General features: G+C 40.1%; 1 protein-coding gene and 2 long non-coding RNA genes across 5 annotated transcripts; 2 read left to right on the top strand and 1 right to left on the bottom strand.

Moving 5' to 3' along the window:
• The first annotated feature begins 6343 nt into the window (after nucleotides 1-6343).
• On the top strand, nucleotides 6344-8406 carry LOC125286798. The gene is made up of 5 exons (XR_007192245.1): nucleotides 6344-6468; nucleotides 6618-6643; nucleotides 7552-7590; nucleotides 7777-7837; nucleotides 7981-8406. It is a non-coding gene; the product is annotated as an uncharacterized LOC125286798 (long non-coding RNA).
• A 474-nt stretch (nucleotides 8407-8880) lies between these two features.
• On the bottom strand, nucleotides 8881-10671 carry LOC125286532. The gene is made up of 4 exons (XR_007192196.1): nucleotides 10650-10671; nucleotides 9327-9419; nucleotides 9160-9236; nucleotides 8881-9055 (listed from the first exon to the last, which is right to left on the bottom strand). It is a non-coding gene; the product is annotated as an uncharacterized LOC125286532 (long non-coding RNA).
• On the top strand, nucleotides 10178-15622 carry LOC125286531. Of its 3 annotated transcripts, none has more exons than XM_048231697.1 (5): nucleotides 10178-10253; nucleotides 12564-12632; nucleotides 13119-14234; nucleotides 14511-14679; nucleotides 15000-15622. In XM_048231697.1, exons 3-5 carry the CDS (start codon nucleotides 13343-13345, stop codon nucleotides 15130-15132), a joined length of 1194 nt encoding a protein of 397 aa, XP_048087654.1. In that variant the 5' UTR covers nucleotides 10178-10253; nucleotides 12564-12632; nucleotides 13119-13342; the 3' UTR covers nucleotides 15133-15622. The 3 variants fall into 3 exon arrangements, 2 of the variants coding, with proteins under 2 accessions (XP_048087654.1, XP_048087655.1); XM_048231698.1 differs by having other exon boundaries at nucleotides 10195-10361; XR_007192195.1 differs by lacking the exon at nucleotides 10178-10253 and having other exon boundaries at nucleotides 11013-12632.
• Nucleotides 15623-19048: the final 3426 nt, after the last annotated feature.

Raw genomic sequence — 19048 nt, forward strand, 5'->3', positions numbered from 1 at the left:
CCCATCTAGAGAGACCCCCACCTTCGTGTGCAGTTTATTCATCGCTTTAACATCAGTAAACATTATTCACTATAATCCAGATGTAATGCTAACGTTTTGACAAGCATACCAATTTTGCCTACCTTGTTCATACTCCTCTAAATACTCCTCTAGTGCTAGAAATAACTCCTCTAGCTTCCTTGCCTCCATCCTTTTGTTGTTTACACAAAATGTTTTATATCCATGATAGCCTTGAAGTCTTGAGTTAGTGAATTAGCTTAACACTGTGTGCTGATAACAGGCAACCATCTAGCCTAGTAAAAGAAATTAACAAGTAACCTAGCCCACAACTTGGTTGCTGGTTAATTGCTAATTTTGTGTTGGGCTATTATTCTCTCTCCTGCTCAAACAAAAGGTGTGTGCATTAAAGAGATTTTGATAATGTGTTTACAAACTTTACTTTACAGGAAATTGTAAATAGCTTGTCGAGCAGTTAATGGGAACTGCCTAGTTGTGAAGTTATGGTGGGCTAACTTGATGTGAATACACACACAGGGGAAATTCTCTCTCTTCTCTCTCGTTGTTGAGTTGCCTGATGGTATGCACAGTGCTTACGGCCGTACACCTGCAGGCGCGCCTGATCACTAAAGTTTGCATCGTCGTAGACCTTGGCTGCCCCGATGCACAGACTAAACGGTAAAAGCCTCTACCTTATCCGAACACAACACGCGAAACACAACTTCTGATTGACTACCTGTTCGAGGGATTTGCGACAGCCTTTCCCAGTTGTTTAACATGTTTGTAGCATATCAGAGTTCAACAAAATTATTTTTAAAAACGGAAGGAATATAGGCTATCAGTTTTTTCCTAATAGCCTACTATGTATCTCTTAGATTTCGCTAATGAGTGTTGTAGGCTATTGACGGCACTAACTTTTACAAAAGACCAGAAAAGAATGTTAAGGCATTTGTGGAGAAGAAGGATGGTTTGTGTGTTTTCTTCCTACACCTCACGGTAAGCTATTTCGTTGCTCTGATTGGTTAGGTCTATCCAATTAAGTGTAGAGGCATTCCCCCGTATCGGTTGAAACACGCCCCATAATTATGTCCCAATGGAGCAGTATCAGTGAAAAGGAGGTTTGAGAGGGAGGTGTAGGTGGCTGGCTTAATACCAGTGGAGGTGTCGGTGAGAACAGTTCAGTCCAGTCACTTTTAGTCAAAGTCAAAGTCTGCTTTATTGTCAATTTCTTCACATGTCAAGACATACAAAGAGATCGAAATTACGTTTCCTACTATCCCACGGTGGAGACAAGACATATTTTACCAATTAGGTCCACAGACAAACATAACATTCAAGTAAACAATATAAAAAGTAAAAATAAGAAGGCACATACAATGAAGAAAATAAGAGCAGAAAAATTTGAGTTGAAATTGTGCAATTGTGCATACAGTAGACAGTCAATATAATAGTGCAAAAGTCAGGCCAATAAATGGCTGAGGTAGTTCTGTTTGACCTAAGTATGCAAGTGGCATAGTGGTGCAAGTTATGTAAGAGCAGCAGAAGTGTGTTCAGAAGTGTTTTCAGGACAACAGGACAACAACAACAAGTTGCAAAGTCTGCAAGTTGAGTAGTGCAAGGCAGCCATTGTGGGTCCATTGTGGGTTTTAATTCCACAATTCCTTTTTTATTGATGCTACATTATGGTTGTTGGGTTATGGTTGTGTGTGTATGACTGTCTGGATAGGAGCAGGAGTAGGTGTGTGTGTGTGTGTGTGTGTGTGTGTGGTATAGTATAGTTTAAAAAACGCACACAAGGCAGGAGACAAGGCATTTGCAGCAGCACAAACAAGGATTCCTCCATGTGGCTTGAACAAAGTCTGTGTCTGATTGGGCTAATTTGGAGCTGCAGTGAACTGAATGGGGAAATGAGTGTCAAAGGAAAATGGGCGTGGCAAATGCAGCACAGAGCTGAAACTTCCAAACAATCAGACTCATATTCTGACTAGAATTGAGTATGACCAGAGACGTTCTAATGTGGAGACACAGCACTCAAAAAATACTCCATAGAAATGCATGGGGCTAGTTTGTCACGGCAATATGGCCGTTGTCTACGCACATCCCACCCATTCCTCAGCAAAACGTCGACATTTGAATACATTGAGCCAATCATGTGGTGTGTTGTGAAGACATCGTGCCAATCATGTGTTGTGATCTCGCCGCTGGAGCAAGATTGGTGTCGTGAAGCCTTGCGCATGCCGAAATGGATGCCCGACGAGTGCCCAAAAAGCGTTGTCAAATGGCCGCCGAGTGGAGGGAGTGCCTAAAAGGACTTTGGTATGACTGCGTCAGGCTACAGCGCTAAGTGCCCCGCTTCTAAATCTTTGAAACTAGTCTAGACCAGGCAAAGCGTGAGCTTGTAGCCATCTGCATTCGGTAGGCTATATTCACCAGACCATGGCTATACTGGACATGCAACTGTGTTCTGCGCCCTGAGCATAGGCTTGCCTTTCTCTGTCTATTATCTGCAGCGTTAGGGCCTCGATCCGATGAGATTGCGAGTCCGCGGAGCAGCGAAGTTACAGGCTATGCCCATGCGTCTGTCACACGTCTGATCATTTGCGGCACAAATGAATGGTAGACTTTAAAACCGCTCTCCGAAAAAAACTAAACATGTTCCAGATTAAAATATTTCTTAATTGTGTGATCAAATAAAGAGGCATAGCCAACAATTGGGGGGTAGTAATGTAGTAATAAGGTTTGAGTGCTCATTCAATGTCTATCACATTAGATAACCAGAATTAGTCTCCAGTTTCACTCCCTCAGGAAATACCCACACACAAACCTTTTGAAACGTCATGGTTACCTTTTGTTACCTTGGTTCCCTAAAGGAACTCCAGGACAGGACAGGGTGAGACTGAAAATATGGCATACAGTAAATGCAGATTCATACTCCCTGAGAGAAAAGATTATTGAAACATGTCTATGATAACTGATATTTCATAGTGAAATTGCTGTGTGTGTGTGTGTGTGTGTGTGAGATAAATTAGAAAAGGGCCCACCAGACCCATGGTTTGGCAAATGAGTCTGTCTGCATCTGTAAAGTGACCCCACACAGTCAGGACCCTTTTCAGCCAGCTTTCAGCAAGTGCCTGGAGTCCAAATGTGTATAAGGCCAGACATGCCTCTGTCAGTTGGTATAACAACTCCCTTCTAAAACTGCACTGAAATTGTATTTGAACCAAGGTCACTCTTGTAAAGGCATTAGCCCACTCCCAACCATGTTGGAATGAAGCTCTTTCCATTTGGGCACCCAGTTTCAAATGGATTCTACCCAGAGTTATTGTTTAGGGTTCAACAGCAGAATGCACATTGAGGCCGATATCCAACTAGACGATGACTCGTGTTCAGAGAATCAAAGTTATATTGATCTCCTACAGCCCAGTGTCCCTGTCACTGCACTAGGGCAGTGGGATTTGATTTCTGGCCAGAGGGAAATTGCCACCTACTAGCTGCCCACCAACCCCACTTCCAGCAGCAACTACCAGGAGGTCTCCCATCCAAGTACTAACCAGGCCCACACCTGCTTAGCTTAAGTAATTCAGCAGAGACAGGGTATCTGTTGGTCTAGCTGCTGGCTATGCTGTCATATCCAAATACTGTTTCAACTGCCATGACGTTCCCCGATGAGATTAAGGTTTCTTAATTGTAGTTGGTTGCCCACATTTTGCATATACATTTTTTCTGTTCCAGAGACAAATGAATTGTCTTAGACTTGAATGACCAGACCCTTTGACTTCATGAGGAAGTCAACCAAATTGATCACATTGATCAGGAATTCCTTAGCCTACATTACTTATACTTGTCCAGTAACTTTTACAAACTGATAATAAAGCACACTGTTGATAAGGAAACAATGAATTTAGCTTTGCTGTATAGATGTACTCATTATTTCGGCTGCAACTCTTTGCTGTTGGGCTGGCATTACTACTACGGTTTTATTGCTTCTAGTTCCACCACTGCCCCTTTTGATATCAAAACTGTAGTGGCATCCCGTCTGGACAATGTTTTGCCCACTGCCCTGGTGGCTGAGGGAAATGTGGATACACTGAGAGTAGCCAGACTAGTATCTCCATGAAGAAAAGGAGCTGAGAGACAGGTGGACTAATGACATTGCATCTTTTGACTGTTCCCTTTGGATCGGTGGTTCCTACATTATGACACCTTGATAAAGAATTCCTAGGAAATCCTTCCTAGATGTTGTCCTAAATGTAGGGAAGAAACATGTTTTTGTAATGCCAGAAATCCTAAATGCCATCCCAAGTTGAGATAAGATAGGATTTGACCGTTAGGAAGTTTCTGTAATAAGGCCCCAGCCCTATATTTTGAGAAAGGAATCTTTAAGCATGTTATATCAGCTTTTGCCAAAAACAACCCTATAATTCTGATTCAAAGCAACATCTGAGCTACATATATAAAGCTGATTAAAATAATTAATGGATTAATGTCAGTTCAGGTTGCCATTTACACAGTTATGTTGTGTTTGTTTTCTTTTAGAAATCATGATGTTGAATTCTGCAGTGCAAGATGCCTCATAAAGACAGGAGGCAAAAGCAGAAAGAAAGCCACTAATGGAGGTGGATCTCTGATCTCTCTCTCTCTCACTCTCTCTCTCTCCCACACACACACACTCACACATATGTATAGATTTGGGGCACAATGATATAGTCTGATTTGAGTATGAGTAGTTTGTTGTAATTTTGGGTCGCCATCATTTAACACATTGAACTGTCAATTATGTTCACATATAAAGTTCTTCTCCATGTGCCCATTTTTCAATTTGAGCACCTTCCCCTTCAAAGGTCTCTGCACGGCCATGGTTCAGCCTAACCTGACAGACAGCCAGAGCAAGTGAGGAGACGGTTGTAATTTGAATGTACTCAACAGGTTGGCGCTAACTGACAGCCTGATTTTTATCTAGTAAAACCACCAAGTCTCACAGTAATGCAGTGTCATGGTTTGTATTGGGAAAGTTAATTAGTTAAACTACAAAGTCTCATAGTAACATCAAAGTTATATTTCTAACCGGGACATTTATAATTTATACACTTACAAGTATTGTCTTGTTATACGTGGGCATGAGTCAGGGAACCAATTCATTGGCTAGCCTGAAGGAGAGAATTGCAATGAGACAGACTATTGTATGGCTTCCCCAACATATCCTGGCATATGGCAGATGGCAAAATGTGTGAAGTAAGTCAGGTCATATGAAACTGACTGCGTGTGTTTCTGTGTGTGTGTGTGAGATCATTTTCATGATCAAATGATCCCAGAGATGGCCTTATCAGTTCACTAGCCACATTTTCTTCTCATCAACTCCATCTGCCCATACAAATCTTGCACCTGAAAGTGTGGCCCCCTGCCCATTAGAATCCTGTAGCCCTGGTGATATGTCCGGAGCTCCTGGTCACTTATGGTATCCTGGATTACAGATTACCTGACCGAGCGGCCACAGTTTGTTAGATTGAAGGACTGTCTCACTGACACTGTGATCAGCAGCACCAGAGCTCCACAGGGAACTGTGCTCTCTCCAGTACTGTTCACCCTGTACATATCTGACTTCTGCTACAATACGGAGTCATGCCACATGCAGAAGTTTTCAGATGATACTGCAATTGTGGGGTGTGTCAGGGATGGGCAGGAGGATGAATACAGAAGCCTGGTGGCTTTTTTATGCTATAGTAGCACACATGACCAATGGCTTCTGCTACAATACTGAATGGCTGTAACCCTATTACCTCAACCTATTCTTGCATTGACATAGTTTTTATATTACCTTGTCTACATTATACATTACTCTCTTATTTGTCCATATTATTTATGCTGGTCTCCAGACCTTATTCTTGCACTGTTGGACTACTGTTGGACTGCTTTTTGCACCTTCACCATGACACTCACTCTCTTGAGCACCTTACCATGCACACAGAACTACAGGCCAGTCCTGGCCCTGTCACTGCAAGCATCTCATGCTTGATCATCCTCAAGCACACTGGATTTTTAAAATTGAATTTATATAGTATATTTAGTATTTAGTTTTGTTAGTTTCTCTTATCTTCTACTGTCTCTATTGTACAGTGCAGTTTTTTGTTATATATTATATTTACCCTTTCTGCTGTAAGTGCATGTTGTGTGTGATGTTTGTATGCTACTGAGACCTTGAATTTCCCCTTGGGTATAAATAAAGTATCTATCTATCCATGACCACGTGGAATCCTCCTGCACTGGAGAAGGTGTGGCCACTGGGCCTTCTATAAAGATGGCCATTTCTTTTCTGTTGAGCTCAGACATCCGAGACCTTCATCTGAGACGCATCACCTTACAGACTGCTATCAGAGACAGCCCGCTGATCCAGCAGCCCACTGACGGACCAACCTGTTGACCAATCACATATCAGACAGACCTCCTCTGGAGTCTCAACCCATCTATCTTCAGGTCTGTATTTGAGTCTGCTAGACTTTGGCTAGTTTACATTTTTATATAATATATATTTTACTGAGACTTGTCCATAGGGATTCAAATGAGGCACACGTGTTTTTTTAACACTGAAACATACTGAAACCAGGTGTTTTTTTCCACTGTAGAACTTACATCTTCTACTGTGGACTGGGTAGGTTCCAGCTCAGTTGAACATCATAATTTAATCTCCTGAGAAATAGTCCTTCTATTGTCTCAGCCAGTGTAATTTAGGTTAAAGGCCCATTCACACCAAGAACGATAACAACAACTATAAACAAATATCGTTCTCATTATTATGAATGTTCACACATAAACTATAATGATAACGACATGAAGAATGATATCGTTGGGGATTACTTTCAGAGCGATTTTTAGAACGATAAAAAGCTAATAGCCAATCAGAACCCATCGAATTTTAGCCGTCACATTCATTAACACAAGGAGATACTTTGTTTATCGTTGTTCAATGCTTTTATCATTATGGTTATCGTTATCGTTATCGTTCTTGGTGTGAACAGGCCTTAAGTTAAATTTTGTTTTCTTTCCAATTCATTCTTTTTTCCTTCTCAATCTCAATAAAATATTATTTATTTGTAAATTCTATGCTCATTTTACTAAGTCATTCACTTATCTTACTAAATTGTGGGCTTGTTTTACTAAGTCATTCACTCATCCTACTAAATTGTGGGCTTGTTTTACTAAATTGTGCTTGCATTTTAATTTTGTATGAGCGCACAGTTTAGTAAAAATTAGCACACTATTTAGGGCCCGAGCACCCGCACCGCACCACAGGTGCTCGGCCTGCCATTGCCGCTTGTGTCTATATTTGTTTCTGGTTTTCTCTCCGTGAACATATTCAAAGCCTTGGCCCAAACCCATGAACTAATGATGAATACACCCACACCAACTCAAGGCATTGATCAGTGTAAATGATCTGGGTATAGACACTTGGACATTTGCTTGAAATGCAAGTAAGAGGGGCATCATGGCTGTTTATCTAGTGCTTTCATTTGTCTTGCACAATTGTTTTGTAATTTTTTGTTTTGTTTCTCTATTTAGTGAAAAAGCATGGCTCAAAAACTTGCTCTGGTCATTGTGGTAAGTCTAGAATAGCTATATCTATGATTTATTTCCTTAAAGATTTGCTTGTGTCTCACCTTCACATGACTAAGAGCCAAATGGTTTTAAGGATACAATGAAACCATGGTACCTACAAAACACAGCCAAATTGTGCACATTAATGTATGTTTATATAACCATGTTCATTGCACTGTCGCTTTTCAGATTTTTCTGGTGGTTGGTCAGTTTGTTGGGCAAACATCTGCAGATAATGAAGGCCCAGCAGGTGAGAGAGAAATATGCACACAGTATGACCTTTCACACAATATACAAAACACAATTTTGGTTATTGAATACCTTGATTTGTATTAAAAGAGTATGGAGCCCGTATTCACCCACTGCTTGTTCTCATCTCATATCCCACTCCAGAGGATCTGGCCTATAAGGAGCACCCACTTGCAAAGCGTATGTTAAAAGCTGCAGGTACAGCAGTAGTAAAAGCTGCCAAACAAACAATTGGTGGAACACTTGGTGGAGCAGTTGCTGGAGGAGGCGTAGGAGCAGTTAGTGGAGCAATCCATGAAGGACCCAATGGTTCAGTTGAAAACATATTTAAACAGGCAGTTAAAGGAGCAATTCTTGGAGGTGCTGCTGGAGGAGTTGGTGCAGGATTTAAAGGAGCAACTGCTATTAAAGAAGCAGGTAAAATAGGAGTGAAAGCAGGATTTGGAGCAACCTTTGTAGGAGAAGCTCAAAAATTTGGTGACACATACATTGATGGCAAAGATAAAAAACCATGATGATATGTCCACTTATAGCTGTGAACTTGCAGTATCAAGTGTTTATGTAATAAAGTTAAATAAAATATCAGGAGCATTAACCTAAGAATAAGTATGTATACTCTTTTGATCTCGTGAGGGAAATTTGGTCTCTGCATTTATCCCAATCCGTGAATTAGTGAAACACACTCAGCACACAGTGAGGTGAAGCACACACTAATCCCGACGCAGTGAGCTGCATGCTACAGTGGTGCTCGGGGAGCAGTGAGGGGTTAGGTGCCTTGCTCAAGGGCACTTCAGCCGTTCCTAATGGTCGGGGTTCAAACCGACAATCCTCCGGTTACAAGTCTGAAGCACTAACCAGTAGGCCACGGCTGCCCATTACTGTACCTCAACCTGAGTGGTCATGTCATGATTTTCAACAATTCTCTGTTCATAACACACACACATATATACACACACAAACACAGATACACACACACACACAGATACACATACAGAATCTAAAAATGCATAACATAAAATGTAAGATTTAATGTAGTACATACAGTTGAATAGAGTGTGCTGGGATGGTTGGATTTTTAAAATAAATGTCCAGGATTTACTTCTCCATCATCTGATCAGGATGGAGGGGAGTTCGCATCCACAGATGCTTCTGCAGCGTTTTGCACTCGTCAGCTGTGCAGCTCCCACACCATGCAGCGATGCCTCCTCTCATTTCCATACTAGTATGTAGAAGATACAGTACATACTGTAAGGGTCACTTTAAGGGTCACTTACAGGCACCTACACACACACACACACACACACAAACGTCTGGTTTTGTTACCTCGGTTCCCTGAAGGAGCTCAAGGAATCTGGGACATGGTGAGGCTGCAAAGATGACATAGATGACATTCATACTCCCTAAGGGAAAATATTATTAAAAATTTTTTACGATAATAGAAATATCATAGTGAAACTGCTGTGTGTGTGATAAATTAGAAAAGGGCCCACCGGAACCATGGTTTACCAAATGAGACCAGTGCCGGTTCAGACCTCCATGGGGCCCTAAGCAAAATCCTGCTAAGGGGCCCTCCTACCTGAAATCTGCACTGTAAAAAATGTCCGTAGAATTAACTGTGAATTTATGTAAAATCATGACATAAAAAAACTGTAAATACAAAAACAATGAAATAGTGTGTAATTTACATTAATATGTTGTTAATCTCCGACTCAAATGCAACTGTTGATTTGACAGTAAGAATATGTTGAAAATATCATATTTTTTTGGAGAATTTACAAATTACTGTAGTTTAAACACAGATAAACTGTAATACAAAAGAACATGTGATATAGTTAAAATAACATCATAGCAGTGTTAGAATAAAACATTTTGTCAGTAGGCTCGCTAGGCTACAGTTTGTTTAGGCTATGCCAACCATATTACATTTTATTACAAATTCAGGGTGTAGCCTGTCATGTCACCATAGCTGGTGGCTCAACTTGGTTTCAAAATGACACACTATTCCATGGATTGTCAACCGAGAACGGCCCAGGCTCCTTGAGTTTGAGCACTGGCCAGCAGCTACTTGGGTGTTGAGAAGTGTTTACCCATGACTGCTGCTCAGCTAGTACCAGCTAACTACCATTACATTGCTCTGTTTTTTTTTTTTAAAATACAGGATTGTGTCATTGTGATTTAATTTTAAATGCTTTTGATGCCTTTCATTTTAAATTTGACATTCCCGCAAAAACAAACGGCTGTGTTTTAAATTCGAACTAGCTGTGCTCATTCCTCGTCCACTCACTGCTGAGAAGAACGAGCAGAACTAGTTTGTTTGTTTCTGATATCGCTGTTACCATGACGACCACTGACCTAACGGCTGAAGGCTGCTGCTGAGCTGACTGCGCGCGCCCAGTCTGTGAAAGCCTGTTGTTCAGGTAAACTGAATCTGATTCTTAAACTTTTAATGCATGACGTGGGCGATAAGAAAAAATAAATAGCTTAATGTCTGTGAGAGAAATTGTCAGTCGTAGTAATAACGTAAGGTAGGGTTTACTGAACTCTTGCATTTCGCTTTTTTCCATTTAGTTGTTGCCATGTGGGAGCTGAAATTTGACGTGTAGAACTAGCCAGCTAACATAAGCTGAAGTGGTGGTTTTACATGTATCGTAACTCCCCCTATTTCCACCGGTCCCGTATTTCCACCGTCTTGCGTGTATGTGTCACTTAATATCCATTTCTATACAAACCAAGACAGCAGACTCCTATAGAAACGCAACCACGCACAACATAGGTGTATCTAAATTAGCTATGTACCAAAAATGACATTTTACCGTGACTCGAGGAGCTGTAAACAGTGTTGTAAGGCTGCGTGTACACAACCGTTTGGAGCTCCAGTGGAATTTTAATTTCACGACGAGAATTCTCGGTCTAACCGTCCATGTGCCGTTGAAACGGTGTAAATAGGCGACCCATCAGGCCAGCACTATAACTCGGCGTGGTAAACAAAATCGGATATTTCAGGCAGTAAATGCTCCCGTTAAGAACCAAACCAGATTTTGTTCAAATCTACACATCTATGGCTACTGAAAAATGTAAGGTTCATTTAGTAAATGTTATTTTGAAGTGTTAAAAAACATCGTTGTTTTAGAATTTCTGAACAAAAGTGGTGATAATTGGGGGTGTTACGATAGCTTCTAGGTCCTAGCCTAGCAGCAGCTACTTTATATTGAATTCACGCTCGTTTCATGCTGTTGTGAAGTGGTGGTTTTGGAAGGTTAGGAAAAATGTTAACTTGCCATTTCTGCAGCAAAACATTACAAACCTTGAGGGGTTATGTGCTGCATTGTAAAATCCACAGGAACGAGCCCCATGCGTTTTTCAAATGTGTTAGCACAGACTGCAAGCGGACTTTTAGTGCCTATGCTACTTTTAAAAGTCATTTCTATCGAGTTCACAACATACCTACTCCCTCTGTTACTGCTGGGGCCATTTTTAGAGATTTTAGGTGTGCTATTTCGCTGTGTGAGTGTCAATTTCACACAGTCAAAGAGCTTATCTCCCACTTAAAAGAGCATATAGCGGAGGGGCGACCTGTGTCATGCCCAGTAACAGGTTGTGAAAATACATTCACTGTTAAATCGTCATTTACTGCTCATATGTCACGAAAACACAGAATGTGTTCAGTGGATAGTATAAGTGAGAAGTACCGGGAAAATTTTTCCCAGCCCTCTGTCAGTGCATGTGAAGATCCCCAGAGCTCAAATGATGCTACAACAAATGAAAGCAGTGATTTGCCACAGGATTTCAAAGACACTTTTCTTAGGAATGTCTGTTTATTCTACCTAAAATTGCAAGGGCAGCTCCTTCTTCCAGCTTCAACTATACAGACAATCGTTGAAGAGATTCAAAATGTGCATGATTTGGGACAGGATTACACTTTAAGTAAACTGCAGGCACTTTTGAAAAATGACACGTGCCTAACTGATGATGCTATTGCTAAAATCTCTGATTGTGTGAAGGATTCAGACCTGTTTTCTGCCTGTCATCAGGGGCCGCTGCGAACAACGTACTCGAGGGCTCAGACTTTCCATAAAATGTTTAAATACATAGAGCCTAAAAAAGTCAAATTAGGAAATGATGAAAATATGACAGAGAGGTTTGCTTACTACGTACCTGTAACACAAACTTTACACAGCTTACTAGAATCAGATCTATGGAAGAATTCAGTGTTACAACAGTCTTGTGATACACAGTCAGAAGACTTTTGTGACATACGTGATGGTCAAAACTTTAAGTCCAACCAGTTTTTCATTGAAAATCCAGGATGCCTCAAGCTTATTCTCTATCAGGATGCCTTCGAAGTTGTAAATCCCCTTGGCTCAGCTAGGAAAAAACACAAAGTTCTTGCCGTCTATCTTTCTGTGGCAAATTTGCCTGCACATGTGCGGTCCAATACCGATCACATGTCCCTTGTGTTATTGTGTGTAGAGAATGACCTGAAACAGTTTGGAATTGCTAAAGTCTTCTCAGAGATGCTAGAGGATTTAAAACATCTTGAGAAAAATGGAATAACTGTTGGTGGTGAAACAGTCAAAGGGGGTCTATATTGTATTGCAGGAGATAATTTGGGGTCACATAGTATTGGTGGGTTCACTGAAAATTTTAGCCGTTCTGAGTACTTTTGCAGATACTGTGAAATCTCAAGAACCGGGTTTGAGAATGATCCAAATGTTTGTGGTCCACAGCGCACTCCTGAAAGGTACAATTCTGCACTGCTACAAGCTGAAGACGGACAAAGCAGTAGAGGCATAAAGGTAAACTCTGTTTTCAATGCTCTTGAGTCATTTCATGTTTGCCAGCCTGGTCTCCCACCTTGTTTAGGCCATGACATATTTGAAGGTGTCTTATCCTATGATGTTGCACTGTACTTGAAGTACTTCATCAAAGGAAAAAAATGGTTTACATATTCACTGTTGAACCGACGCATCAAGCAGTTGAAGTACAAGGGATCGGATGCTCTCACAAAGCCATCTGCTGTCAACTCTGAGGGGTCCAAGCTTTCTGGTCAAGCTATCCAGAACTGGAATTTATTAAGGTTGAATATAGAATATAATATAGAAGGTTAAAAAGGTTAAAATACATATCTTTCATTGTTTGGTAAAATCTCAAGTTCATGGGTTAAAAATGTAAAAAAAAAAAAGTTACAATTTCATGTGTGTCATCTTCATTGAGTGTTGTCTTCCTAGAGAAGTGTTATCGTTAACGTTTTTTTTGTAATTGGCTGATGTGTGTGCTTGCAGGGCTTACTCCTGAAACGGACAAAACGGACAGCTCATCTGCTGTTGCTCCGGAAGGACCTCCTGTGTCCTTGGAGTCTACTTCACCCAGAAGTTCATCATCAACCTCTTCCAACAACTGCCAAAGCCCTAATATAGACTGGGTGGATACTTTTTTGATACCGTGGGATAAGTTCCCAGAAGAACTTTTACAGTCACTTGAAAGAGGGAAACGACCAAATCCACGAATGAGGCGGGAAATGGTCCGAATCGTGGTCTCTGAGATGATGCAAAATAGGTCTTGCATTAATAAAAAGAGCGCCACAGAAGTTGCAAAAAAGATGGTGGCAAAATACATATATATACATATATATACATATACATATATAAAGTCTTTGCAAGATGTAATAGAGGGAGATGTGATTGGGACAGGCTACCATTCTCTTGTAAAACAGCTTCAAAATAGGATCGAGAATGTGAGGCGATCTACAACCCCAAAAATAAGAAAAAGGAAGCATCACAATGATTCTGATGGCACAGACGAAGTCCCTGTAGAGCAGAGAGCAGCAGTCCAAGACACCTATGGATGCACTAACTGGAATTTAAAATTCCTCCCCCTTGGAGAGACCCCAGAGAGCCAGCAAGAACATGAAGAAAAACTGAAGATGATGTCTCAGCAACCTGATGTTAATCCAGACGAGGTCAAACGTCTGATGAAGTTGACCTTTTACACGCAGCGCAAAAAAGTCAACCAGGGGCAAAATATCAAGAACCTCCTTGATGAGTGGCCGTTTTTGTTTGATGACCTGGGTATGGCAGTCCACTTTCAGGAACTAACCGGAATTGGGCTGAAAGAAGTTTTCTTGCGTAATCTGGAGCTGAAGGGGAAAAGGCTCCTCAACTACATGAACACAGTTTGTATGCACAAGAGCAGAAAGTTCCTGCAGGCAGTAACAAAGTATCAAGTGATGAGGGGAGAGCAGAGTGGGTGTTCTGAAGACCTCAAAGACATGATGTTGCTTCTGCTGTCCTACTTTGATGAAAAGGAAGATGCCATGTTCTTTTATGTCGAGGACACATGCCTGGCAGGGGAAGTACAGATGGACCAGCTTCCCTTGACTCCGACGATTGTTGTTTGTGGTAAGTTAAAATATATTGATCTTTCTTTCATTCTCTCTCATTCTGTTATCCTTTATTCCTTTCCTTTCTTGCTTTTCTGTTTTGGCACAGATTTATCTTGCACAATGTTTTTTGATACAGTAACCTCTTAAAGTTATTCGAAGTGGATTTTGAAAGGCCCAATATGTCTGTCCCACACCTTGCACACACTGATTTCTGAACATAATGCTCAAATTGATTTGTGTCTTGTTTTAATTAAGTTTGAATTATGTCCCCCTTATGTTAATTTTTTCTTAGGACGATCCTGTTATTCTGCAAAGCGCTTCATGTTGAGTGTGGATCGAAACATTGTACAGGACAGCATCCCCTCCTTCGTTTCTGCCATATGCCTGATGTTTGGGAGCTACTATTGCTTCAACATACATTACCCAGCATGCCTGGCATCAACACTGGAGTTTCTGCAGAGGTGTGTCTTTTTGGTTTTGATTAGGTTTATCTAACATTTTCACTTTACAGTCAAGGTCAGAATTATTCGCTCCCCTTATGAAATTAGACAAAGCTCTTGATTTCTCCATGAAAATGGCCATTAACAACGCATGTTTGTTATATTGGAAACATACACTACATAGAAAATGTTCACTAAGTTTGATTAGGGTATTTTATTGATACAATGAGTTTGAACAAAAAAGAGCAAAAATGAGACATCCAAAATGATTAGCCCCCTGGCCATTAGTAGTCAATAGTGTAACTATTAATAATTAATAGTTGTTTGTCTTGTTTCCACAGGTGCTTTTTCTCCATTAACCCTGAGAAGGGCACTAAAGTAGAGAAGTCAAAAACATCCCGTCTTCATGTGAACCCCCGAGTCATCACATTGATTCAAGATCTTTCAGATCACGAGTGGCGTGATGCACAGTAAGCATCAGCAGAAGATTTTGTTTATGTTGTGTAACCCTGGAACTGTAGTTTTAAGTCAAGGGTCCATGTTAGTTCTATTTCAGTACTTATTTCAGTACACAGACACTTTCAGCCTCAAAGGCAGGGGATGGGGGTGTATTGATTGTTTGTGTACGTGTGTACGTATTTGTTTCTGTACATTAGTGTACGTGTGTACGTATTGATGATTATGTACGTTAGAAAATAACACTTTTTTTGTTTTGAGGAGTACACAATATGTACACTTGTTTCATAGTTTTTTTTTTACCCCCAGCAGCTGTAGCATTGCCTGGGGACCTTCAGAGCAAAGAGGGTGTCACTTGTACACTTGTTTAATTGATTGTTTTTCACAAGGGTGTCACTTGTACACTTGTTTGATTGTTTCAGCAGCTGTAGCATTGCCCTAGTTAATCCTCAGTGCCAGTATTTGATAGAATATGAGGTTTGAGGTTAATAAATTCTTGGAGAGGCAAGTTATTTGTTTGTTTGTGTTTTGTCAGTACAGTTCTTGAGGTATACATTGCTTTTCCATTTATAAATGCTTAAGCTGTGTACACAGGGTTACATTTTCATCTAAGAGGGGGTCAAGCTAATTGTAATGTCTAAAACAGTTTACATTTTTCACTGAGCAATACATAGTTTATTTAGTATTTAGGTGTTTATTTGACTTTAAAAACTGTAAGACAGTAAAATATATTTGTATGTGTTTTTAAGGAAGAAACTAGCAGCTGTGGTTACCAGAATAATCCCGTAAAAAATACAGTACAAATTCCGTTGTTTTTACAGAAGAAAACTGGCAGCTGTGGTTGCCAGAATAATCCTGTAAAAAATACAGTACAAATGTAAACATTACAGAACAACTTGTAAATTTAACATCCTAAAATTGCATATTGTATATTGAATCCTGGTAAGATTTAGATGAATTCACTGTTTATTGCACATTGAATATCAGTAAAATTAACATTTATGTATTGTTCATTGTACATTGAATACCAGAAAAATTTACATTTAATTATCGGTTATTGTACATTGAATACCAGTAAAAATTACAAGTTCTTCTGTAAAGTTGTTTACATTTGTACTGTATTTTTTACAAAATGATTCTGGCAACCACAGCTGCCAGTTTTTTTTTGTAAAAACAACGGAATTTTTTTTACAGTGTGAGGCCCAAAATGTAACCATTTTTATTACAGTCACATCTGACACCAGTGCTCCCAATACAATCATCCCACCCCATTTTGGATGTCTACGGAAGTTAGCAAATATAGTGTTTTCCCCATAAAAAGCTAGGGGAAAGAAACATAATTGTGTGTAAATCACCTTCACAGCTGGTCTGGGCTGTTTGCTTTTGATGCTTACTGTACATATCCCATTACAAAAAACAACTGCAGTTTTTTCAAAGTACAGTGCAGTTATAGTACAGTAGGTTATAGTGCAGTAGGCCTAGTATGTTCATGTCCAAAATACTGCATTTCTGCAGTAAAGTGCAGTAGCCTAATATACTGTACAATGCAGTTTTTTGCTCTCCAAAATACTGCATTTCTTGCATAAGAACGGCAAATATTTCCTCCAAAACTGCGGTTTTGATGCTCAGACATCTGTATTTTGGCACTTGAAGTAATCCAGTTATTTTTTTGTAAGGGTCTGGTTGTGCTATAGCCTACTGGCTGAGGATGACTGTTTTTCACCTGGCAAGTAGGCTACTTGCCAAAAACATAGGCTACTAAACTGGCTCCCCCCGATTCCCTCAAATATTTTTTTCAAACGTAGACTATTTTAAACAATCATTTAATATAGGCCTATACAACGTGTATCTATTGTCCAGTATGCATCACAGCAAATCAAAGTTAATACATTGGGCTACTTTCCATTTTGCATACGTTCAGTTAGGATAACTAAACCAACTAAAGCTTGACTAAAATATTGTAAAACCATTTACCTCTTTTAAAAATATATGGACGAGTGAAATCACGATTAGTTTTGACGGGTCCTGTGTTTCTGCTGAAAAGCTTTTTTTTATTATTAATTTCTGTGAGTCTTCATAATTAGGTACCAGGAAGTACATCAAAAAAGGTAAAAACAAACTCGATGAAAAAAAGGAACAGTTTCAGAATTTCATCAAAACAGTATTTCATCTCTACTTTTACACAATATGCTTCCTTCAATACTTTTTAGTATTTATTATTGATTATGCCGACCCAATCCTACCAACCCACCTCCCTTCCCCCACCCCACCACCCCTATTAACCCATACACCCCACACATGGTCCACATTCACTCACCCACAACAACAACAACAACAACAACGGCGACAACAACAACAAAAACATAAATAGAGGGGTTCTAAAGATACATTTTAGAGGGCATTATAAATTTGGCTCCATTGGCTATCAAATTGTGTCTTTTTATTTGTGTCCTCTGACATTGATCTTTCAATACACAGGTAATACTTCATTAAGGCCTTCCAGTTATCTATTGAAGGAGCTTCCTTATTTTTCCAATTTTGCAATATTAGTTTTTTAAAGATAAGAGAGGAAAAAAGTGTCTGCCAGCTAGTAGGATATCTTATTCCCTCTATATCCTGAAAAATACACATTCTTGGAGAAAATAAGATTTTTCTGTTGGTATACTTAGATAACCAAATCTCTATGCTCTCCCACACCTTCTTAATTCCTTTACAGTACCCAAAGGCATGCAGGAGGGAATCACCATACAGGTTACATTTTAAACATCTATCTGATGATGTGTTATCAAACTTGCTTATTTTATCTCTCGTATAATATATCCTTGTCATTATTATGACCGCCGCGCAGCGAAGCGGTCATAATAATGTTTTTGTTTTTTTTCTTTTTCGCATGCCCAAATTTCCGTCAATGAGTCCCGGGACACTGAAAGACCGGGGTACACGAAACTTGGTGGGCATGTAACCCCACATGGAGGGTAGGGCAGACACAGTTTTCTGTGAATATCTCGAAAACCGTAGGGTTTAGGAGGACCATTTTTTTTTTGTATGTTGATCTCAAGGGGCCATGTCAACCCATTCCATAACCACTCATTTCATGTATAGCCACCTAGTTAAACACAAAAAGTAAAAATGAGGTGTTGTAATTGAAGGTATCTGTGACCTAACATAGTCAAAACTGCACGAAATTGGAAGTGTAGGATCATTATGACACCCTCTGTATGCACGCCAAGTTTCGTGGAATTCCGTTCATGGGGGGCCACACAATAAATTAATTTATGTTACTATACACCAACTGGCCTGTAGGTGGCCGGAGACAGTTTTCTGTGAATATCTCGAGAACCGTAGGGCCTAGGAGGTCCACCTTTTTTATGTATGTTGGTCTTAAGGGGGCATGTCAACCCATCCCATTACCACTTATTTCATGTATAGCGCCACCTAGTTAAAAATTAAAAAGCAAAAAATTTGGTGTTTTCATCACAATATCTCTGGCTGATAAGGTCAAAACTGCACAAAATTAAAAGTGTAGGATCATTATGACACTTTTGTTCATGGGGGGCCTTACAATAAAATAATTTATGTGTACATTTAGTGACGTACACCAACAAGGATTCCCGGGACACTGAAAGACCGGGGTACATTTAAACTTGGTGGGCATGTACCCCCACATGGATAGCATGGAACCGTCATTCTTCGTTTTGATCTGTAGCCCCCGCTGGACTGGACCCCCCAAAAGAGGGTGGGGCAGACACAGTTCTCTGTGAATATCTTGAGAACTGTAGGGCCTAGGATGACCAATTTTTTCCGTATGTTTGCCTCCAGGGGTCATGTTAACCCATTCCATGTGCACACATGTGCATAAACAGATACACACGCACACACATACATTTACAGTAATCATAATTATGACACATACTCACACAGTAGACATATGTAT

This window comes from Alosa alosa, chromosome 21 (genome assembly GCF_017589495.1).
Source record: "Alosa alosa isolate M-15738 ecotype Scorff River chromosome 21, AALO_Geno_1.1, whole genome shotgun sequence".
Taxonomy (NCBI): domain Eukaryota; kingdom Metazoa; phylum Chordata; class Actinopteri; order Clupeiformes; family Clupeidae; genus Alosa; species Alosa alosa.

Excerpts from the sequence above, each read along its gene's own strand:
- LOC125286531 (XM_048231697.1), top strand. The coding sequence starts at position 13,343 with ATGAGGCGGGAAATGGTCCGAATCGTGGTCTCTGAGATGATGCAAAAT. Across the intron at positions 14,235-14,510 it reads TCCGACGATTGTTGTTTGTG|GACGATCCTGTTATTCTGCA; the intron begins GTAAGTTAAAAT and ends ATTTTTTCTTAG. Across the intron at positions 14,680-14,999 it reads ACACTGGAGTTTCTGCAGAG|GTGCTTTTTCTCCATTAACC; the intron begins GTGTGTCTTTTT and ends TTGTTTCCACAG.